The sequence below is a fragment of the Aythya marila genome (genome assembly GCF_965140915.1).
Source record: "Aythya marila genome assembly, chromosome: 5".
In the NCBI taxonomy this organism is placed as follows: domain Eukaryota; kingdom Metazoa; phylum Chordata; class Aves; order Anseriformes; family Anatidae; genus Aythya; species Aythya marila.
Window position 1 is genome coordinate 26,948,777 of NC_139046.1, and position 23,679 is coordinate 26,972,455.

General features: G+C 40.8%; 2 protein-coding genes across 2 annotated transcripts; one reads left to right on the top strand and one right to left on the bottom strand.

The window, feature by feature from the left end:
- The first annotated feature begins 9 nt into the window (after nt 1-9).
- On the top strand, nt 10-3,571 carry SLIRP (SRA stem-loop interacting RNA binding protein). The gene is made up of 4 exons (XM_082761111.1): nt 10-155; nt 275-333; nt 1,954-2,061; nt 3,446-3,571. The coding sequence occupies exons 1-4, from the start codon at nt 65-67 to the stop codon at nt 3,503-3,505; spliced, it is 318 nt and encodes a 105-aa protein (XP_082617237.1). The 5' UTR covers nt 10-64; the 3' UTR covers nt 3,506-3,571.
- Nucleotides 3,507-19,614, bottom strand: SNW1 (SNW domain containing 1). The gene is made up of 14 exons (XM_082761109.1): nt 19,546-19,614; nt 18,367-18,520; nt 15,726-15,887; nt 11,587-11,682; nt 11,388-11,494; nt 10,709-10,813; nt 10,543-10,612; nt 9,794-9,859; nt 8,399-8,515; nt 7,904-8,045; nt 6,164-6,260; nt 5,536-5,653; nt 4,343-4,506; nt 3,507-4,259 (listed from the first exon to the last, which is right to left on the bottom strand). The coding sequence occupies exons 1-14, from the start codon at nt 19,557-19,559 to the stop codon at nt 4,055-4,057; spliced, it is 1,617 nt and encodes a 538-aa protein (XP_082617235.1). The 5' UTR covers nt 19,560-19,614; the 3' UTR covers nt 3,507-4,054.
- Nucleotides 19,615-23,679: the final 4,065 nt, after the last annotated feature.

Here is a 23,679-nt window from a genome sequence, read left to right on the forward strand (position 1 = left end):
GCGCCGCGTGCGGGCGGGGCGCGCAGCCGGGGCGGGCCGGGGGCGGCCGCAGCAGCGGCACAAGATGGCGGCGGCCGGCGCGGCGCGGGCAGCGAGGCGGGCACGGCGCGGCTTCGACATCTTCGTGGCCGATGTGCCCTGGACGGTGTCGAGCAGTGAGTGCGCCCCGCAGCACCTCCCCGCCCTGCCCGCGGGCCGGGGTGGGGGCTCGGGATCTCCGGGGGTCGCGGGGGGATCGGGGCCCGTGTAATAACCGCGCTGTTTCCCCCCGCAGAGGAGCTGAAGGAGTACTTCGCGCAGTTCGGGGCCGTGCAGCGGTGCCAGCTGCCCTTCGTGAGTAGCCGGGACGGGACGGGACGGGACGGGAGCGCTTTCGGCAGCCCCCCCGAGGGCATCGCCGGGCTCCCAGCCCCTCAATTCCCTTCCTTTGTGGGTGCTGGGTTTACTCTGTTCAAATTTAACGTTTTTCATCCAAGTCTTAGAAAACGCATCCCTCAGAGCCTGCTGTTACTGCAATTTCAATAATTAACATAAAAATACCTCTTATTAATTGACCCAAGTAGGTTCTTTACTGCAGTTTCGCTTTATTTCTGCCAATAAACCATGCATGTGTTTCCTCTCCTGGGCCTAACAGAGAGGTTTTTGCCTGTCCAAGGTGCTCACACGCTGTCCAGAGCAAGGAACTCTCCTGAAATCCTCATTCCCCCTCACGTGCTCCCGAGCTGTCAGCTGTCCCTGCCTCTCTGCTCTTCAGTTGTCCAATTTAGAGCATATAGATTAGGGATTTCAGTGTCTGGTGCAGTTTCTTGGAGAGAACAATAATAATTAAAAAAAGGCATCCATAACAGAGCAGAAGAGGAATGCTTGCAAATAATTGCTGAAGGAGCAGAGGTTCTTTAACTTGTCTGTGAAGCAGTTTGTTAAATGAAGCTAAGTGTGTAGTAAGCTTCTGTTAAATTAGATTTGTTATCAGCTGAAGAACAGTTTAGAAGTGCAGAAAGCAGTGTAGTTACTGCTGAAAGCTGAAGTTCAGGGCACGTTCAGGAGGTGTCTGCCACACACAGCTTCTCAGGTTTGGAACAGAACGTGTTGCTCCATTGCTGAGGTAGGTAAGGTAGCTTACCTTAAACCTGCCTTCGTTGTTGATTAAAGCCAGAAGTGCTGCACATGTTTTGACGTGGTGATAACTTTAGGAGCATTCATTAATGTGTAAAACTGCCAGAGTTACAAAAGTCTGCCTGTAGACACCCTGCTAAAGACTTCGTTGGGATACTGAAACAGGGCAACGTGACCCCGATACCTTGTGGACAGAATCTTTGCTGCTATTTGGGAGTGCTGGCAATCATGCCTGATGTTCAGTGAATTGAGGAGCTTGCGATAATAGGCACTTCAGTAGACCTGACCCTCCTGCACCGATCCCTGCTTTATTGACAACTGTCTCTTCAGATTGGCAAATTATTCTTAAAAAAAAATAACTTTTTTCTTTTTGGTGCAGTTAAATGCTTGTCATCTAGAATTGCAGCCTGCTTTTCCAGTGCTGTAAGCAGCTGATTTATCTTGCTGAATAGCTTTCAAGTCGTTGAGAAGGCTTATTTTCAAATCAGGCAGCCATTTAAATGTCAGTTCTGTTGTGACTGGCTTAATAGCAGGTAACTGCAGTTTGAAACATCCAGCTATGCATTATTCCAGTCTTCAACTATAACTTAAAATCTTAAAATTTTTTGATTGCTGGACTCAAATTGAGAAAAAGGGATGCAGAACAGCCTCTGCTAGGCCCCCCACATGCTGTCAGTGAAAGTAAATGCCTTAAAGTATGAAACAAGCTTCTGAAACAGGTACACTAAGTTTTCTGATAAGTTCTGAATCCTTAAGTTGAACATTGATAGAAAGTTGTTAACAGCCTATGTGAACACTTCCTATATTAACTGCTTTTTCTCTTTAATTGGTAACTAGGACAAAGATACAGGCTTTCACAAACGTTATTGCTGGATTAAATTCTCATCTCCAGAAGATGTTCAGAATACACTTCAAAAGGACTCTCACATACTTGAAGGTTCCAAGGTAATAGATGACAAATCCCTTAATGAAATAACATAATGAGCTGGGTCTTTAACTCCATCTTCTTTTGAATACAGTAACATCAAAATATTGCCATACAAATTCATGTGAGATTGTGTTTTGCCACTTAAGTATGCGTTTGGTGTGTTTTAAATAAGTAATAGTTGTTTATTCCACCATCTCCGCTTGACTAATTAGGGTCATATATCCATAGACACCATAGAGATCCCATATCCAGAGATCAAAGCTTTTTCCTATGCTAAGGTAAAGGAACATGAATGTGGTAAAACTGTTCAGAAACCATTGTGCAACTTATTTGTAATAAAGCTTTCTGGAGGCAGACTCCAACATTTAATTTCTGTGTTGGGGAATAGAAGGAAGATGACAGAGTAAAGCTAAGCTTTAAATTTCAGTGAAGACAAGTGATGGTGGAGTGACAACTAGAAATTTGCTTTTGGCATAGTCACTAAATAGGGAGGAATTACTGAGGGGATTTCCTTGTAGATTTGAATGTGCTTCATCTGACCTAGCTACACAATATAGCACAACAAGAAATCTGATCAGTTAATGTCTTTGAACACTCAGTAAGAATCCAGCCATATTGTTCTGACAACGAGGCTCCTGAAACTTTCAATGCAGAGTAGAATAAATTTGCAAGATGCTGCAAAGCTGCCCGCAGTATGTTGACTGTGGTTATCTCAGGACATACTGCTAAGAGCTGACCTCTGCGTTAAACTGTAGTGCAGAAGGGGAGCAGAAATCAAGCAGTAGCTTAGTGAATTCAGTCTTGAAATGTGACAAGCCAGACCCTAAGCTAATGTCATAAACTGAGCTGAAAGTACCAGAGCTGTATACAACTACCATCCTATTTAAAGTAAGTACTATGACAAGCAGAGAGGAATGTTTAGTGTCGGTTTCTTCATTTCTGGAAACATTGCTACATTTTATTCTTGAAGTTGTAAAATAACTGCCTTCCTTTACCTGCTAGGGGTGTGTGTGTGGTGTGGAGTATACTCTAAACAGGAGCTCTGATGCTTCTTTGCAGTGAAATGAAAAGCAGAAGGCGATTTGGCTTCTTCATTTCTTAAGAAATGCAAGGTTCTCTAGAAGGAAAATGTATGATCACGTCTCCCATTTTCTGTGCTAGGTTTAAATAGTTACCTTCTGTTCCACTTCAAATTCCAAGCTTAGAAGAGGTTTTGCTGATAAACATCACTGTTGCCGTGTGAATCTTTTTAACTTTCCTGCCAGGAACTGAATATTTGTGATTCTACCTCATGCAAGAGGAGAGGTCTACCTTCCATACAAATGTTTTAAAATATCAGAAGTTTTAAAAACAACAACAAACAACTTCTTGCCTAATGCGAATACTATCCATTGTTTTCAGCTCTCTGTCAAACTGCAGCAAAGTAGAAGATTCAATCAGCAGAAAGAAGACAATGAGTAAATGAGTGGTGGAAGGTGGCTTTATTTCACTAAACGTAAAGAAACTAAAATAAAGATTATGGAGAAACTATGAATGAGTATTTGATTTAAAACAGAATCCAGCTGTTTCCCCTCCTTGTTCAAATAAAGTATAGAACCACACTAAAGAAACACCGAATCATTATAGCATGAGACAGTAATTATATACAGCAGGAGAGCTTTTTAACAGATGAAATAAAAGCTTCAGCTACTTACAAAAACTAAAGCTGGAGGAAGGGGCTACATTCTTACCCTGAGATGCTGGGCAACAGGGAATTAGCAAAGTCAGATCACTTGCTACAGAACAGTTCCCCTGTGAAATGTTTCAAAGTGGTCTCCATTCTTCCGCTCTCCCTGGGTAGCTGTCCTATGTCGAAGAACTAATGTGTATATGCATCTCCACCTGGCACAAGAGTTCTGAACTGCTTTACATACTGCCATCCCCCTACACACCTCCATGATATTAAAAATGCCTTTTGAAGGAAGTCCAAGCAAGTAGTCCATTTCTTTGCTACTCAGGGAACAGAGGCATTTACTCCTTCCTCCGCTTTTTGCTCTCATGCTCGTGTTCCTTAGGGCGGCTGCTATCAGAAGGCCGTTTCGAACCACCATGTTGCTTGGCTTCTTCCAGAAATTTGTCCAAACCAAAGGGATCTTCCTCAAATTGAACTGGTCCATCTCTGCCTCTCCCTCTGGTGTTACGATCCGAGTTAGAGAACTCTTTGTCGGGAACAAACCTGGGAGGGCGGAAGAGATGATACTCAGTTGGTTCTAACTTCAGAACCCTAATTAAGAATATTTTGTATTTTTTTCCCCTTACCTATTTGTCTTGATTCGAGCCTCTAGATCATCACCATACATGTCCTTATCCACATTTTTACTTGGTCTGTAGATGTTTTGGGCCATATCTTTTCCACTTCTCCAAGGCTGGTCATAAACATTATAAATTTCATCCTCCCCTCCAGCAAAGCCGCTGTCCATACCCTGTGAAGAAGAAAGATGTACAGCTGTATAATACAAACGAGTCCAAAACCTGCTAAATTAATTTTAACATCAAGATACAGGCATGCTGTCAGACAGATACAAAAAGATGCTGTTGTGTGATTTACTGCTGATTTCCAGCGGGTTCAAGCACTTCATTAGGGTATGAGTAGTTTTGGCTCTGGGATTAAGACCAGACAACATGACACAATGATTACCAGCCTCAGTTAGCGCCACTTCTACTCTGTCACAAAGCAACGGGAAGGATTGCTGGCCATTCATATTTCAGAATAATGGATCATGTCAGTCTGCCCTGCAAGTACAGCTGTCTATAATGGCCAAGTACAACCACGCAGAAACGCACGTTTTTCAGGATTTCTGGAAAACACGATTTAAGCTGACTGATCCAAATTGCACAAGTTTATGTAAACCATGGAAGTAGAACTGCCTGCTTGTTCAGTTTTGATTCATCAGCTTCCCTTTCTGCCTGCAAGTCTTTCACTGGAGACGTGAAAAAGAATGATTGACACACTGCAGGACTATTGAGGGACTTTTTAAAGCCTAATCTACTTTTTCATCTCTCAATAGTACAAAGTTCAGGGACAACAAATGTTGCCGTTCACTATTTATATCTTCAGAAGGGTTTTTCACAGAAGCAGTAATGGGAATGGCAAGTATTTACTTGCTTCTCTTTCAGAGCACATTTCCCCTATTCAATCAGTGCATTTATACAAAGAAAATGAAGTCGCTGCGACTTGAAGGCAAAAACAACCCCCACATACACTTTCTCCCCACAAACCCAATCCACTTTAATCCAGCTATACATTTTGAATATCTCATTTTTGTGGCATCAGCTATGGATAAGGAAGATCAGTAGTTTGCTACTAGTTATGTAGAGATGTCTTTCAGAGCTCATCCACACCATCTGTAAAAACAAGGTCCCTTTAGGACTCTAGCCATGCTCTCTAGGGCAGGATGAACTGTGGGTGTGTTCTCATAGAAAAATACACAGCTGTGAAAAGGTATTTTTACCTTGGTCTGGTTGAACAGCCTCTGGTCATATTGGACTTCATTGGATGGCCTAGGGTTGGGTACCCCTAGGGCAATAACTTCACTGATATCTCTGTTTTCATTTCTCTGCAGCTTTGACCTGAATTTAAAATTTTAATAAAGATTAAGTCAGATAAACCATACTTGTTGATACACTCAGCTAGAAGCCAATTTTGTATTAGCTGCTAACAATTTGCCCCAGATATCACATGTTAGCCATTACTGTTCTTTACTAGGTACCATTTAAAATTTGTCTACTAGAAAAGGAAACATTTGCAAAGTTATGTTCAGCTGGGATTAACATTTAAATTTACTTTCCACTGTCTGCAATTTATATCAAGCTGATTTGGTCTATATGTCTTATTTATTTTTTTCATGAAACAGTGTTCATTATATTCTAGAAAGGCTGTGCAATCTGATTTTAATATATTAGAGATTTTAAGCATACAGAAGCCATTTTGACTCAGAGATCTTACTGGCTGAGAGAAACAAGATGCTTGAACTTACATTCATAAATCTAAGCTCACTTCCAATGATCAGCTTCAAGGAATAAAGCCACTGATGCTGGTCAGATCTCACTGAAAATACAGGATGTATCACTGTGACTCACCTTTTGTCAGGGGCTGCCCTGGAGAGATTCCTGTCATGCTGCCTCTCTTTGCGGCGGTCATGTCTTATTTCATCCCTTTCTCTAGCTTCTCCATCCTCTGAACAAATGCAAAATTGCTCGTTATACACAACTACTGAAGTCTGAATTAGCTACGGCACAAGTATTGGCACAGCGATGAATTCAGTATTCATTTCCAAAAGAGAAGTGGCCCTTAGCACTGTTTAAAATGTTACATTTTAAATAAACATCACATGGAAAACTTTCTCATGCCACAAGCAGTTAACTGTCCTTGACAAGAGACCCCAAGCAGGCATATCCAACAACTACATTTTCCCAACTTAAAATGCCTTAGAATACTTGTCCATCTACACATGAATATCCTGAAAACCCACAGACGATTGTATCATACACTTATTTCTATTACATAAAAATATTGTTCAACTACAGGCATCTAAGCACTTGGAAGAACTTTCTGTGACCCAGTATCACTAAATCACTTGGATTGGAAGGAGCGTCTATTTCAGCCTCCTGCTCAAAGCAGGATCAATGCTGAAATCAAACCAGATTGCTCTGAGCTCTGTCTAGTTTGGTCTGTAAACCCTCCAAGGACAGAGACTACCTCTCTGGACAACTCTTTCCACTGGTTGTTGTCCTTATGGTGAAAAATCTTGTCCTGATACACAGCTGGAATGTCCCACTTCAAATTTTGCCTACTATCTCGTTCTTCCACTGGGTAGCTGTTGATCTCCTTGTAAGAAGGCTTCCATCAGGTACCCCCAAGCCATCTCTTCCCCAGGCAGAACAAGCTTCATTCCTCTCAGCATCTTACTATGGAGAAGCTCCAGCCACCTGACCATTTTGGCAACCCTCCACTAAACTCACTCCAGTTTATCAATGTCCATCTTGTACCACATTCCAGATACAGTCTAACAGATGATAAACAAAGGGAAGCTACTCCTTTCCTTAACCTCATGCCTACATTCCTGCTGATGCAGCTTAGTATGCCCCTTACAATATTGCTACTGCCAGGGCACACTGCTGGCTTATGTTCAGCACTCCCAGGTGTTTTTCAGCAGAGCTGCTCTCCAGCCTGCCAGTCCCCCTGCCTGCACTGTTGGAGAGAGGTTAGTCCACCCCAGCTGCAGTATTTGCTACTGTATGACCATATCCTCCACCTTTTAGCAAAGTAAGAGAACTGCTCTGTAAATTCAACACCTTGATCTTTGAAATGTAATTTAAATCAAGACATAAGACTTATCACAGTGGTTATGATTTAGGTTATTAGATTTTGGGCCTAGTGGTCAACATTACTATAGCTCTATAAGACCAGGTATAATAATATGAGAAACAAATTATTATTTACTATCTTTGAAAACTTAAAGATGGTTTAGTTCTCATAGATGAAGTCAGAACAATTGTTTTCTGAAAAAATATCAATTACAGCAGTCCACGAAAGCCATTACATGTACCAATCCAGTTGCAATTACGAATTTCTCGAAGTCCTAAACCTGTATACACTCAACCTCACAGCAGTGTATTAAACTCAGATCCCACCAAAACAGACCCCCACTAAGTAACCAAACACACTGACTGTTGAAGTGAAGACATAAGAAGAGATGTCATGGTTAAAGTTGACATTTAAGTACTATAAATTCTGAGGTTATTTCTGCAAACACGCACTTCAAAAAGTGTTAAAAAAAACAAACAACACCATAGTTTCTTAGTAACAAAGAAACTTACCTTTTTCAACATGGGTTTTGATCCCAGCTCTTCTCTCCCTTGCTTTTTGGGCCATTTCTCGGAGCTTTTCCTCATGTTTCTCCTTTTCTTTCTGAGCCATTTTCCTCTCCACCTGGGCACGCATCTCTACAGCCTCACGAGCCTGTACACATAAGACCCCTAGTTAAAATGACAGAAAGCTAACACCTGGGATGCAAGCAGATCATCTGTCCTAGAACTACACAGTAAACAGGGAAGGAACTGAGCTATAAAGTTAAAGTTCAAAGCCAGATAAGCACAGTCCTTCAAGCTGAGAAGAAATAGACACAACATCTAATAATTTAACCCCACACTGAGCCACTGACTCAAAGATACCGGGGATGAAACCTTATGGAAGCCCAGAAGCAGGACAGACCAAAATGCTATAGCCTATTCCCAGTTGATTTTCTCAAGGAAATAAACATATAATGAAGGTTAAAACCACATGAAAGAGAACAGTTTCAACAACCACCTGACCTTTCTGTCAGCTATATAGAGAGCCTCAGCGAGCTTGGCAAAGTTTTCATTAATATGAACGGTCTGCAATCCTCTGCCATCTGCAGCCAGACGCTTGTCTAATGGAATTGTGTAACCCTAAAGTGGAAACAGATAGGCGGTTAATCACAGACATTGACATTTTTAATAGCAAACTATTAGATTCATTGTGTAAGGAAAAAACACAACACAAAACACAGAACTTGGCCATTCATAAATAGGCTGCAATAAACCTCTTTTATATGTACTCCAGATTCATACCAGGCAGTATTAAGCTTCCCTCCAATTCCACCCCATCTCAAATCTAGATCGTATTTTCCCTTCAAGTTGCATCTTCATAAAAATGAGAATGAGTTTTTGATTAATAAGCTCCACTTTTTCTTTGTGTTAAGAACTACAGGTATTAGATTTCTTAGTCTACACGGTTTTACTGTTTGTGCTTAAAACTTTCCCCAAACTGTTTTCATACCTACAAAGAAGTCAGATGATTCAAAAATGGGAAAGTAAGGGGCAAAGCTGTTAGCAAAAGCAAAAGACACTAAATGCCAGCTTTGCCTTTAGAAGCTGAAAACTGGAAGTATTTATAGAAGATATTTTAAGATTCTTTAGAGAGCTCTACACATTTTTTGCTTTGGTATTAGCATCTGTAACCTAAAATTCGATCTACTAATTAGTGTCAGTCCCAGTTATACAGCTGTGTTTGGGTAGAAAAATAACATCAAAACAGGCAGCTTTTCCTTCCTCCATTCAGAGAGGCCTCCTCACAACAACAGCTTGTTATGTTTGAGAACAATTAGACTGGTCATTGCAGGATATTATAAATTCTCCTTCTCTCTGAACAGAAACTTAGCTACTGAAGAAAAATGAAGGTATAGGACATACCTACTCAAATAAGAAATAAAAATAGCTAAGCTAACCACTAAAGAGGATAAATTAATGCAATAACACCAAAAGGGTAACTTTCCAGAGACCGACTGCAACACTAAAAAGAAACATGCTTGGTTCTCTAAAAACCACCTTTCCCTTTTTCAGTGTAGACGGGCTTACTTTGTGAGCTCCAAAGACTTTAGTTTCAGCCTCCACATAGTGCACTATTATAGGGATTTTAACTAATGTAATTTTTTTCCTCTCAAAATGTATAATCTCAGCCATGAAGTAATATATTCTCTCTGCTCTATACTGTTGTCAATTTGACAACTCTAATATGCCAGAAAGAAAAAAACTGAGCTGTACAATTGCATGTTCTGCACGCTGGAAGAAGCCAGTTTGTGTCACTCTCGGGATTTAAAACCAGTATTATTCAGGCTGTACATCATTCAGAGATGTCCCCCACTAAGGTGCAGCATTAGAAAGGTGATTTTATGACAACTTAATTACCTTTGCATTTTTCCAGTTTGAAATGCACGGAGGAATTTTCCACTCTTGTTGCTCTTTCACAGTCATCTGATAGAGGAGAGAAAGCAAAGTCATCTTTAGATTTATAGCAAAAGGACAGACTGTTTTCTTTCTTAAAGGCAGCTATAAAACTATTGACATCATTTGGAGTACAAGTTTCAGGACACTGCTACAAGAAAACAACTCTTCTTAGCAGCAAGGAAATGTTCATTTCTGCACTGTACCTTTGATAACACTGAAGAAAGTTACAACATAGCTATTCAGCCACCCTCTTGAACTGTCACCACAGACCAGAACTTACAGCCAGCTTGTTAACACTTGAAAACTTAATGGCAGTTCAACTTGTAAAAAACTGAAGAACCACTACACTCATCTCTCAGAGAGAAGATAATCCTTCACAATACAAGAAAAGCCTTATGTCTTGTTTATGAGTAGCATGAGTATACCAAGGCTAGAGTTTGTCTACTCATTCACACCACAGAGAACCCCAGCAATGAAGACCTGCATAAAATACATAGGAAACCTACTCAAGCTTTGACAAGTTACATAAGAAAAGAGGTAGTTTTGGAACCATCCAAATGAAAAAATAGTCTTTGTTGGGCACCAATCTATCACTTAACATCATATTAAAAGGACAAGGAAGAGAAGGTGCACAGAAATGAACTGGATCAAAGCAGAATTTGGGAATCCACCTACAAGTTAAAAATTAGAATAGCTATGGTATTTCATACCTTTCTACTGGGAGAATGCATTACAGGCGCTGGAGGAGAAGGTGGTCCACGTGGAATCTTCTTGTTAATTCTGAACAAGTAACAAAAATACTGCTATGAGCATGTTGTATGGGAATATACTTCAGAATCTCTTTTTTTTTTTTTTTATGAAGTTTTGACTACTTACTTGAATCTTGGAGGCTCCATAGGATCCTTCTGCATTTCCACCATCCGAATAACTCTCTGTTTTGCTCCAGAGTTGAAGGCAACGCCTTGCTGCGATGGTGTGTACCTGGATAAAACAAAGCGCTTCAACTCTCTGCAGGCAGCCAGCTGGGTATTCCCTTCCCACCTCAGATTTTATTCAATTTACTGCTCTAGTGGCATTTTAATTTTATCCACACTAGTTAAAGACTCTTCCACTGTAAATGCCAGGAGCTGGTAACTGCACTGGACTATATGCAGATAATCAGCTACACTAGACAGAATGCATCTTCCCAGGGCCATGCTCTCCTGCCTCAACCCAGATTCAGGAAGTCATTATAAACAAGGACCAGCTTCCTAATATTTCCATATTTTTTTTTTTTTTTTTTTTTTCAGGGCAGCATCATTCATAGTCCTCCCTGACAAATCTGTATTTTGTTGCTAAAGCAATAAGCCTCCTTAAGTGCCACAACTCATGACACGTTGACATACTTCAGCACACTTCAAACTCTGTTGTCATGAGCAGGTTAATTCAAAATACACAAACTAGTTTCATCCTACTTACAGAAAAAAAGAATTTAAGAGGAATTTCTGTTCTCATAAATTAAAGGAACATTCTGATTTTATATGTAATGTCATACACATGCACCAGCAATACATACCGGATGTACTGTGCAGGAGCTAATTTGTCAGCTGCTCGAACTGGCATGGCTGCTGCAATTTTCTGTGAGACTGATTTCTCCAAGGCTGCTCTTGTCTTCTCTGTTATCTGAAGGCAAAAATGCCACAGTATGCACCTCATCAAATATGCAAGACATACAATGTACTTCCAATAACCAGGCACATCAGTGCCTATGATACCTCTCTAATTGTCTCCTCATCTGGTCTTTGCAGTTCAGGATCATCCACATTCATGACCTCTTTTGGGACAAGATCCGTGTATTTGCTGTAAATAATCTGAAAGACAACATATTTTATTAGTGCTGGAGAACACAAATAAATTGAAGTATTTCAAAGGAATATTTCAGGCCTTGATTAAGTTCTGGGTATTAATTAAATTGTATACAACAGTATAGAACAATTAACTGTAATGCATTTATTGTATACAATTACATATTACTCAATGACTTCCACAGAATAAGAACGTACTCTTCAGTCCGATTTACAGATGGGATATTCGCAAAAACAAACAAACAAAAAAACCCAACAACCATCTGATGAAATAGAATTACATAAATCACTTTCAGAATGGAAATTAGACAGTTTCCTGCTTCCTTTTCCTATGCTTCTTCTTCAGGCTCCAAAACAAACAGAAAATTCAAGTTTACATTTCTGTTTTCAAAGATTCCTTAAGATTTTCATACATGTCTTTTTCAGTATCTAGAATTTTTCACTTCATTACATTTCTATGTTCTTGGAAAAAAAATGTTCAAGAAGTCTTTTCTTGACACTTCCCCTTATACAGGCAGTTCAATCTTTATAGAACACGCACCTAGCTGTCACCAGCTTTTAAGTCCCAATTTACAATGTATGGAAAGAATGTTATTAGATAATTACAGGGGGAAAAGCGCTAATACACTGCACTAATGTTTCACATTAATCCAACAAATAACATCAGAGAGTCTTAATTCAAAAAGTTAAAAGTTATTATAGCTATTATTTCAAGTTTATTATAAAGTGCATGTCCAGCTATGAAACAGACCTTTAGCCTCAGTATTAATTTGACACATGAGCCATTTACTGCTTCTCATCTTTCACTCACAAAATTTTAATCTTTTCTATTAGTATAAACAATATTGCGGCATCTTAAAGGCTGAATGAAGGACAACTGCAGAGCAGTGGTCCTCTAATTCTAAATCCAGATGTCTCGCTGCCCAAAGAACCAGGTATGCTGAAAGAACTCAGATTATCCCAGAAGACATAATAGGAAAAAAAATCTAAGAGGCTCCCTCAAAACTACAGCATACTGAGGTACAAATGAGTTACATGAACTAGTTAAACCCCGAAATAATGCATGCTAATGGAAAGCTGCAGTAATGTGGAAGAAATCAATAACATGTATGAAATTTGCCTGAAACCACCACAGTTTTTGTCTTCATCAAAACCCGACACACCTGCATGTCCTAACTGGAGTCCTTTTTCTGAGGTGATACAGACAGGCAAATGAAAGATGTTGTTGCACTGTGTTGTTTTTCTAGACATTTACACCATTTTAACATGAAAATTCAGATGTTTTATTGATCCAGGATCAAGAGGAAACTGGTTCCATTCGATACTGTAATATGCTCATTCCCTACCATTTTTCATGTAGGGAATTTAAAAGGAAGCATTGGCCTGAAAAGCAGAATCTCCTAGCCACAAATGAAACGCTCAAATTTTGGTACAGACAGACAATTCTTTTTCTGGATGAGGCAGCCTTAACAGGCAGCAATTAGAAATCTACATGCCATCGTAACAGCAGAAAAAGAACAATCTTACCTAACTATCTCATGGTAGGATTTAGTCATCAATCGCATTCAGAGTTCCCACAAGATATCTGATAGAGGCAAGTGTCTTGACAGAACGTTCTTCATTTAACACTTAAATCCCTGCTCTCAATACATTTTATTCTATATATCCAGAAGAGCTCTGTACAGCACTCATCAATCTTACATGTAAGTCAAGAAGCTACTATTAAGCCTTGCAGAATGAGTGCCTTCCTCTGATTCCTCCGTATGAGGCATGTAACACCTCAGAAGTCATTACAACGCTGTTTGGAAGCCTGATAAGCATACCACAGAAGAAAAAAAACAGGCAACAAGCTCTCAAATCAAACTCTGTGAGGAAGGTGAATAAGTTATGAGTAACAAGTACTTTTGAAATTATTTTAGTTCTATTCATGTTCTCTTAACCTGTCCCCTTGCTGTGATAGGAGTTCCTTCAGCATTGGAACTATTCCCTTATGAATGTTTCAACTGAATTCACAATCTTGAGAGAAAACCGTAGACAAGATCTGTGGTCCTTTTTTCTCCATTCATGTCTAAGCTACAGCCTTGGACCAGAAAGAAGAAATCTATCTCCTGCATAGAAAAACCACTTTTGCCAGGAAACAAGTAATGGACCTAATAATTCCGTTCCTTAATTTCACTCTCTTTTCTGTCCTAATAAAAATGCAGCAAGCAATTACATATCCTTTTTTTTTTTTTTTTTTTTTCTCCTATTAAGGAGACAGAGCATTAGTTTCACCATTGCATGTCAATTATTGATTCCCCAAGCCTTATTTTAGCCTGTCTTCCAGTCATGCAAGTACAGGAAGTATTGGCAGAATTCACAGCAGCACAAGAGCTAGCCGTAGTGCTGGAAGTCTTTCCTCTGGATAACCACATGGAACTGCATCTCCAGATCCATAAGGTCGTGCATCCAGATCTATCAACATTATCCCGTCTTTCACATCTAGCAGACTTTCTGCCAGCCCCAAACAGAAGGCTTGTCAGACTATCTCAATTATGTCAGCATTTTTAAAGGAAAATTCTCTGAAACAACTATTTTTTAAATATCTAAGGGAAAAGATGCGAGAGAGATGAACCAGTACGACAGCAGAAATTGCTGACAAGCCACCTAGATACAGGGCCTGATGATGGAACTGCTGCCGCTACAAGAAGGCAGAACACTAAATTCAACTTCAAAAAAATCCATAAACTGTAGCAAAAGCAAAGTCTGCTTCTTAACTCAGACCAAACAAGAAGCTCACAGAACAGTGTCAGAAAGTCCATCTTATTTCTTACAGGCTACTAAGTATCTGTTTCTCTTAACTCTGAGTATTAAGATTGAAGAAATATTTGAATTATGACTGCTACTCTCAGGATAATAAAACTTTTCTATGTAATCCTACTTGACACTGTGCTATCAAAACCTCTATCTTACAGAAAATATTTCACAGTATTCAGCTCAATACTCACTGAAGAACTGCTCCCTACGGCATATTTACTAATAGCAGGTCTTCCAATGAAATTGTTTCAAATACCTGATTTTCCCACAGTTTTACTCTCCCTGAAATCACAGTATTTTGTCTTTAATCTTAGCATCTACATTCATCTGGATGCAATCAGAATTCAACTGATCCAGAAGAGCTAAGCAAAGGAAGTTAGGAAACCATAGTTCCAGCCCAGCCACTAACAGAGCTCAGTTATGGAAGTGATACTTAGCTCTGCCGTACTGCTCAGTATGGCCACAAAATGAGAATATGCCTATATGCACACAAAGAGTATGTTCTTTACAGTAGTTTCCGAATTCTCAACCAATAAGGCACAGCAGAAGATCAGTCATTCTGCGCTGAAGTTTATCATCACTTCTAGTTCTTTTTCAAATATACTTAGATCCTGGTATTCAAATCCAAACAGGTTTACTACGTGAAAATTGAATCTGATCGTATAGGTGAAGATATATTTTGACAAAGTTGTAAAAACTGGGGGGTTTAACTATGCTTTTTTCTTTTCTCCCTTATTTGCCCTAAAGCATCCACCAAAAAACAAAAACAAAAACAGCATGATTGTTACTTCTCATCTCTGCTGCTCCAAACAATTTTTTTTTTCCATTTTGGGATAAGTCAAATGTCTAATTATTATCAAGTATTTAACATTTATAGAGTTCTGTGATGCATTTAGTATTTTAGCATCATCCTCTTGACAAATAATTCCAGACACTAAAGTCTGGTAAAAATACAATGAAAGTCCCCACAATAACAATGTTACCACTGTATTGTTTACATTTTGTCAGGCTACTTTCTATCTGTATGACAGCATGGAGTGTAATTGATTTGAACTCACTTCTTTTTGAAAGGTGTTGCAGTCTTCTAGGAGAAACAGGATGAGAATAGACAAGATGTAACACTTTTGTTACTCAACTGAGATACAGTTAAAATATGAAATCCTACAGCCATCAACTTTCTGCAATTTTGGCAACTGTACATACAGCTCCTCCAGGTATACATCCCAATCTACACATTTGAAAAAAAATATTACCTTGTCCTTTGACTGTCCTTGTCGAGCAATTGCATCATATTTTATTTTTCCTTCTGCATCCACCTGAACAGCCAACGCATTGGACATTTTCTTCTTTCGGCCCATATCCAGTGGATATTGGGCCACATGAATTTCTGGGAAAGCACCGCCATCTCCAAAATCCTACACAAAAGAAAAAGTTGTGAATGACTGAAAGACAAACACATAGCATAACATTTGCACCGGTGGGAAAGGAACAAAACAGTGGATTGATTTTAACAAAATGAAACGTAAATGCTCTAGCAGATTTACAATATTAGCTTGTAAGAGAGCAATTGACTACAGAACTTCACTTGTTAAAAGAAAAGACATTAAAATGCATAGACATCTTGCAGAGAAGTATCTTGAATTATTTCTTGCACAGAGAAATAGCCTATATCACTGACTCGAACATGCAGGCACTACAATATGACAGACAGTACGTGAACAATTCACATGCAAGTTATTAATTAGAACTCCAAGAACTTATCTGCTGTAATAAAGCAACGCTGGAAGTAAAAAAAAAATAAAAATAACCAGTAGAGATTTTCATCATAAAATTACTACTATTGTAATTTTAGTTATCGCACCATAATGAAGTGAAGAAATTTAAAAAGCTTTCCATTCCTTTCAAGCCTGCAGCTCATGGCTGTACAATGGCACGGATGCCAGCTATCTATTTCCTTATTTTGACATGCGAATACATTGAAACTGGGCAGGCACCCAATAGCCCAGTATTCTTAACAGTTTATTTCTTCTCTTGTTCAACCTGTTGCTCTAAAAGCCTCTGAGGAACACAAGTAAAATAAAGACCTCCTCAAACAGACCACCCTGACTCAGTAACACTGAAGACGCACACGGAATTGGTCCTACTGCTAGACTGACTTCAGGCTATGGGTTCAAAAGCAGTTCTTCAAAGGAAGCACTTGCTTAAAGCAGCACCAGCAACTCCCCACTCCCTGTTGCGATGGCATTGCTTTTGCCTGATAGCAAACCAGACCAAGGGAAAGGAATGGTTGTCTTAGTTAGATAGATGCCCCTCCATATTCACCAGGGGACCAAACAATTAACACCACTGCAACCAACAGTGTGGACTGAGGCTGGAGCACATGGGCAGGCAGCTTCCTTTCAAAGCAGCACATGCTCGTGCTAGCTTCAAGTGCTCCCTGACATACAGCTTCAAGTATTTAACTTCTACCACTGGATGTCCCACATTCAGCAAGCAGTTACAGAATCAATGCTCCAGTACCAGCCAGAACAAAAGTCAGTCCTTCCTCAGAGTTTTTTACGTAACTGGATCTACTAAGAACAGATACTGTTTTTCAATGATGGCATTCTAGGACCATTGGATAAAGGTTGTGTTTCATAAACAACTACTACTGAAGAATTTGCATTTGTTTATGAGGCAGAAAGGGAAGTCCCTAACAGCCCTTTGAGATGTCCATCATTTTGTGGCCCAGTGATGCTGGAAACTGTTTGACCTGACTTCTTAAGTGTTTTTGCTAACACCTGAAAGAATAAGCATGAAAATATTAACATGAGTAATTAAAAGTGTAGGTGGGAACTGAAGTGAAAGTATAGATTTTAGTACCACATGCTTTATTAAATGTGGAAACCCCATAAAAATATTTTATTTCAGACAACCAGAGGAATTACTGTTAGTAGTCACCTTATCTACCACTAACGGATCACCAAGGTGCTGCATGAATCTTTAAGACAATGGGACTAACTCATAATTATGAGAGTAAGGCTGTTAAAAACTCAGGCAATGGAAGCACTTTGAAACAACCCAGGATCATACAAGAAATATTGTATCAAAACCTGAAGAGCATGCCCTGTCCCAAGAGTACTGGCCTCTGACTCACCACAGTAGGTCTCGGATGTTACGTCTAATACCATTTCACATTCTGCAATTCGTGGCTCACAGTGGAAAAACTGTACCAAAATCCTTTGGAATTGGAACCATACAGCTGTATTTGCCATTCTAGCTTTTAACAATTCTGGTTGAGATTACATTGAAGTGACATGGATTATAGCTAAACACACCAAACACCATTCAGAAGCATTCTGCCAGTAACATACTTACACAATGAACATCTGACAAATTTATAAGTTTTCTCCCACCTCTAACATGAATTTCTCCCTCCCAACCCCCCACTAGCAGCTACCTTTTGCTACCCTAAGAACACAATACACACAGAACCGCACAGCATTCTGTTCTTGGCTATCCACCTATTCACTTATTCCAGCTATGATCTGGGTGTGTATTAAACAACTAATGATGGAGGGACAATACGGATAACCTTCACAGAGCATCACTGCATTCTCAGACCATAAACCAAAAGTACCATAGACCTATTTCCATAAAACAACCTCTGAAGAGAAGAAACCTTAAAACAGGCTGTTTGTCACCAAACTTTTAAAGTAACTCGGTTAATTACAACAATTTCCCCCAGCCCAATAATACATCCATTAGGCGGGAAGGGAATTCAGCACGTAGTAAGGCTGTGCACAATTCTCTGCATTATGTTTGTGATGCTCAAAGTTTACTTTTCCTCTAGAAAAGATATTTCTTTTCTCATTAACACGTACATACTGCTACAGTATCAGTTTAAATATCTACCTCTAGCACGCGTGGTATCCATCCTTTCCGGTAACCATACGGGGGAGGTTCCCTTCGTGATGAGACTAGAGCAGTCTGCCTAGATCTCTGAGCTCTTGCTCTTTCTTCTAGTTCTAGCTGGTCTTGAGACAGCTGGGTTGGAGCTGGTAGAAAACTGTACATCCATAGGCAGCCATCAAAAAAAAAAAAAAAAAAAAAAAGAGAGACGCAAAGTTAATTCTCAGAATTTTCCACAGTGAAACTCAACCTACATTGAGTCTGCTACTAATTTAAATCTATTTAAATTATTAAATCTTCTCTACCATAGCTCTACACAGACTTACTTACAAACAACTTATGAAACTTATGCATTGCTCTCACAAAACAGAGAGGTTTTTTGAAGTGCTGCAAAAGCCGCTCGCACTTTCTCAGCATTCTGGAAGACTCCTGTAGGATCTGATATTAAATCCACCCATATTCCGTCTTGTTTCAACTGGTGTGTGACAACGGCCATTCTCTAACAGGGATGGCACACACCTCTGTGTACTCTTCCCACCAGCAGCGAACAAGAAAATAAAACTGTCCAGCCGACTCTCCCTCCCCTTCTCTCACGGCAAACGCCCACAAACAGACCCAAACAGACCTGTCAACAGCCTCCCCCCCCAACCTTAGACACCTCCCGGCCGAAGTCGAGCAGCCAAAATTCACTTCCCCAGCTTCCTATTTCCCAGCTCACGCCGACCCCGCAGCCCTTGCTCGCGTATTTTCAGGCCGCGCTCAGCCCCCGGGAGGTCGGCCCTTCAGCCCAGCCCAGCGGAGCCGCGCTGCTGCGGCGTGCAGGCGAGGCAGCAGCTTACAACAAAGCCCCCAGCCCTCGGTAAGGACAAAAAACAACAAGGAAAAGCCCCGCGGCTCCCGTCACCCCCGGCCCCGCGGCTCCCCGTTCCCGCGGAGGAGACGAGCGGCGGCGAGACCCCCGCACCCCCTCCCCAACCCCCCCCTCAGGCGCCCCTCAGCGCCCCGCGGCCCGGCCCCCTCAGCAGGCCCGGGGCCTATGGGGGGGCCGCGGCCCGGCAGAGCTGCTCCCGAGCGCGGCCCCAACGCCGGCCGGAGCCCGCCGCGGTGCCCGGGGAGCCGCAGGGAGGCCGGAGGGCGGTAGCGGGGGCCGTGAGGGGCCTATGAGGGGCCCACAGGACGCACCTGGTGAGCGCCATCTTGCCGCCGCCGCCGTCTTCTCCACAGCCAGGCCGCGGGAGCTGGGGGGGGTGGCGCTGCCGCGCATGCGCCGCAGTGCGCAGCTGGGAGGTGTAGTCCGGGAAGCTATAAAAGGGGAGGAGCCGCGGCCGCGCGGGGGGTCATGGGAGTTGTAGTGCGGCCGCCCTGCCCAGCCCCGCTGCTCCCTCCTGCTTCTGCTTCCCCACTTCCACCGCTTTCCTCAGCCTCGCTGCTCGTCCTCAGAGCTGTGCGGTGGCTTTCTGCGCCCAGCCGGCAGCCTGCTGGGGTTTGCGGGTGTTTATGGCTGCCTTGGCCGCCAGCAGCACCAGTTCTTTATAATACTTAATTTTCTTCCCCTTCAACCTCTTTCTTTCTGTGGTTTAATTTTCCTTGGCAAATTGGCTAGCTTGGGGTTTGTGAATATGTGAGGCTTTTATCACTCTGGGTAGAGTGGACCGTGTGGTCTGAAGGGGCTGTACAAGTTTATTCAAAACCATGTGTCTGGGTAAATACATCTCCGTGTACGTTTTAGGCACGTGCTGCTAATCCAGCTGTGAATAACTTCTTTTCTCCGCCCTGTGTTACTTGCCATGTATCAAAACCAGAAAACGCTTATATAAATGGTTTAACTAGTCAAAAATGTTTACTGAGGGTTTTTTTGAAAAGTTCTGAACTCAAAAAATGTGCAAAGTTTGGAAAGTGTGAATTCTTTTTTCCATTTTCAAAATGGAACATTCAAACTTTGCTTTAAAGCAACGTTTATTGGCCGAGATTAGTCTTGTGCTTAATTTTTTGAAAGTGGGTAAATTCTTAAAACCAGAATGTTTAATGTTTAATTTCAGATCTAATACCTTTTATTCCATTTAAAACTGTTTATTTCCTTTTTTCTTCTTAAAACAAGAAAACATTTTTTTTTAATGTTAGGCTAGCCACTAAACCAAGAAAATGAATTATTCATGCAGTTGGTTCCTGAACCTGACCTGGCACACCTTCCATTACTTCTTTCTTCTGCTTCTCGTGATGTTTTGATTAAGGAACTAGCACTGTGAAGCACATAGATGTGTGCTAAATGGGTGCTAAATTGGCTGGCATAGCAAAAAGTGAGGGAATCATCAATGGGGGTCAACCTTGAGTAAGGGTATTTCTGAGGAAGTTACAGAGGAAGGGACACTGGGACTTCTGCTAGTCACCATTTTCATCAGCTGGCAATCAATATGAAGTCATTATCCTGAAAATGTACAGCTCTCAGAAAGAATGGCAGAATGTTCAGCAATACTGAAAAAAGAGTCGCACAGATTACTAGATTGCTTGGTAAGTGGGATCCATTTAAACTAAATGTGGTTTAATATCACATCATGCAAACTTCTATATATGGAAGTAAGAAATGGGGGTTAAGTACAGACTGTGCTGTCCTGGAAAAAGTGATTCTGAGAAAGATCTGGGAGGGTGAAAACAGAGCAGCAACTTAAAGTAAATTAGTCGTGCTATGAAGTAGCAAAAAGCCTAATGCAGCCCAAGGAAGTAAGTAGGGACATGGTGAACTCCAGTGGGGCTATGTTATCCTGGTGTTCTTATTTTCAAAACAATATTGGAAGATTGAAGAGGGTTAGGAGACTACAAAGATAGGTAAGGCTAGTGTTAACTGAAATTGTATGAAGACATAGACTTGTTCTGTGATGAACTTCTAAGAAGTAAGTGTTAATTGTTAAATTCAAATGGGGTGAGCTCCATTTATCTATCCTTATTTTCAATTACATTACAAGGAGAAATAACCTGAGTGAGCAAATTGAAAGATTTAGTGTGTTTTACTCATTACAAAAAGATTGAGAGGAGATTGGGTCATCGTGTGCGTATACCTCTACAAGTTAGGGAAGCAAGATCTGAATGCATTCTCTAATCTCCTAGTGGAAAACATAGTAAGGACTGGTGACTGGAAGTTGAAATTAGAGAAATTCAAAACGGAAATTAGGCAGAAATATTTAATGATGAGAATGGTTAACCTTTGGAAAACTGTGGAAAGTGCTTACTTCTCCATTCCTTGTTACTGCAGAATCAAAGCTGAAAGTCTCTTGGGAAGAGATGCTGTCGTTATTACAAGATCTCCTTTAGGCAAGCCTGATCTCTCAAGGCCCATACATGAGTAGCCAGGTGGAACATAATACCCCACAATATATACAGAGTCAGGCGGGAGAAGTTCATACTCTTTTCCAGCTCTGTGAACTGATTATCTCTGTGCATCTTCATGTGTCTCTGAGTTGTGGACCTTTTCTGAACCAGACTTGGTTCAAAGATGCCAGCTCTGGGAAGTTCTTTGATGAAAAGAAACTTTAGGCAGGGAATGGTTCTGAGATCCTTAAACTCATTTTTCTCAAGTGAATATCTGCCCTTAAGAAAGAAAGAAAGATTTCCTTTGCGTTTTTAAAATGATCTTTTTTGCTTAACATGTCTGGACAGTCATGGTGTCAGGTGTCTGTATGCATCACTTTTCACACATACCCCAAAATGATCTGTATGGTGAGTAAGGAGTTCAGGCCCTACAGAGTGCTTTATCCTTAGCATGGCTGCCAGTGGGGATGTTTTTAATTTGATTTGAATACCACAGCTGGTTTTGAGAACACTTCTTATAAAGCATACTTCTCAGGAGTCTTTTGGGGTAGATTTAGGCTGTTAAATCCTCTACACCTTTTTCATCTACTTCAGCACTTTTCACATTTGCAGATGCAGAATTAAATGGCTCATGAAATATCTTGTAACAAATGAAGTTGACAATACAAAGTAATGGAATAAGCTATTGCTAATATCAGATATCTGTATGCCTAACAGTCACTGCACATTGTGGGATAAAAACGATCAGAACAGATGACACTTCTTAACTCAAGGGATAAATTATGCCACAGGTAAGATGCTAAAACAGTGAAACAGAAGAGATTTACCTAGATGGAAAGGTTCAGCCACATCAGCAACCCCTGCACTTCACATTCCCTTAGGGGTTACAGGCAGCATTCAGAAGGAATAATTATAGCTAGGGGAAAAAGATCAGAAGGTCTATTAGATTAGTGCTTTTGTAAGAATGTTTAAATTCTTCAAGCCACATCTGCATTATCTGGAATGACTTTAAGGGAGAATGGCTTCATTTCTGTTATTCTTTATAGCTAGTAGAGAAGTAAAATTTTGCAGGTATGCAAAAATCTTCTCATACACTTCTGTAACACCTTGCTGTTTCCAGGGTGTTTTGTGAACTTCGTTTTGGAAGCTTTCCGCTCCCAGCTGATGAACATGCTCTTTCAACAGAGGTTGTGGTGGCCCACTGCAACTTCCCCACAGGTTGTAAGAGGAAGTGGCATATCGTTTAGCCACCAGCAACTTCAGAAAACAAAGTGAAGAGAATTGTTATTTATTTTATTGCTAACAGAGATTATAAGAGATGGAGGTGGAGTGCAATTGTCTAAAGTGATACTGATCAACAATGCTGAGCATTGCAGGAATCTTTTTTTTCTTTCTTGCAGGAAGGAACAAAACCAGTGGAAGTGGATTTTGAAGCTCACATAAAGTGCATCTCTGAGCAGCACATCACTTTTGTTGTCACATTCAGGCAATTTTCATTAGTGATTGCGTGGACTGACTGACCTGGGGCAATGGGCATTTTTTTCTTGAGAGATATTTTATCCAAATACTGGCCTTGTACAATATGATCTGTAAGAAGCCCCTAATCTGAAATTGGATGGCTCCCAGAGTCAGCTCTGAGTTTTCCAGTGCTGATACAAAGGCAGAATCTGTCAATCTCTGTATAAAAATCAACCAAGAATGTGGGAGGGTTTGGCCCAGCAGGAGACCTGTAGGTGTACGTTGTGTTATTTTCTGCAGTCAGCTCTAGGGAGGTTTTCCATGTTGATTTGTACAACTATTGAGTCTTATACAGAGGTGTTTGTAGTATTTCTTCTGGTGGCCCAAACCAATTGGAAAAGAATCAAAATATTTCAGAATTAGATATCTCTAGCAGCAGAGATCCTGCTGGCCAGATCTTCAGCACATAGGAATTGGCATTGCTGCACTGACTCTTAGAGCTGAACTAGTGTGTAGGTGCAGAGGAGGCACCTGCCTGAATATTTGTACTGGTAC

Coding starts and splice junctions, on each gene's coding strand:
- SNW1 (XM_082761109.1), bottom strand. Junction 11,683..15,725: donor AAGGACAGTCAAAGGACAAG/GTAATATTTTTT, acceptor GTTGTCTTTCAG/ATTATTTACAGCAAATACAC. Junction 9,860..10,542: donor TGCATTCTCCCAGTAGAAAG/GTATGAAATACC, acceptor CTCCTCTATCAG/ATGACTGTGAAAGAGCAACA.
- SLIRP (XM_082761111.1), top strand. CDS start 65: ATGGCGGCGGCCGGCGCGGCGCGGGCAGCGAGGCGGGCACGGCGCGGC. Junction 156..274: donor GCCCTGGACGGTGTCGAGCA/GTGAGTGCGCCC, acceptor TTCCCCCCGCAG/AGGAGCTGAAGGAGTACTTC. Junction 2,062..3,445: donor ACATACTTGAAGGTTCCAAG/GTAATAGATGAC, acceptor CATTGTTTTCAG/CTCTCTGTCAAACTGCAGCA.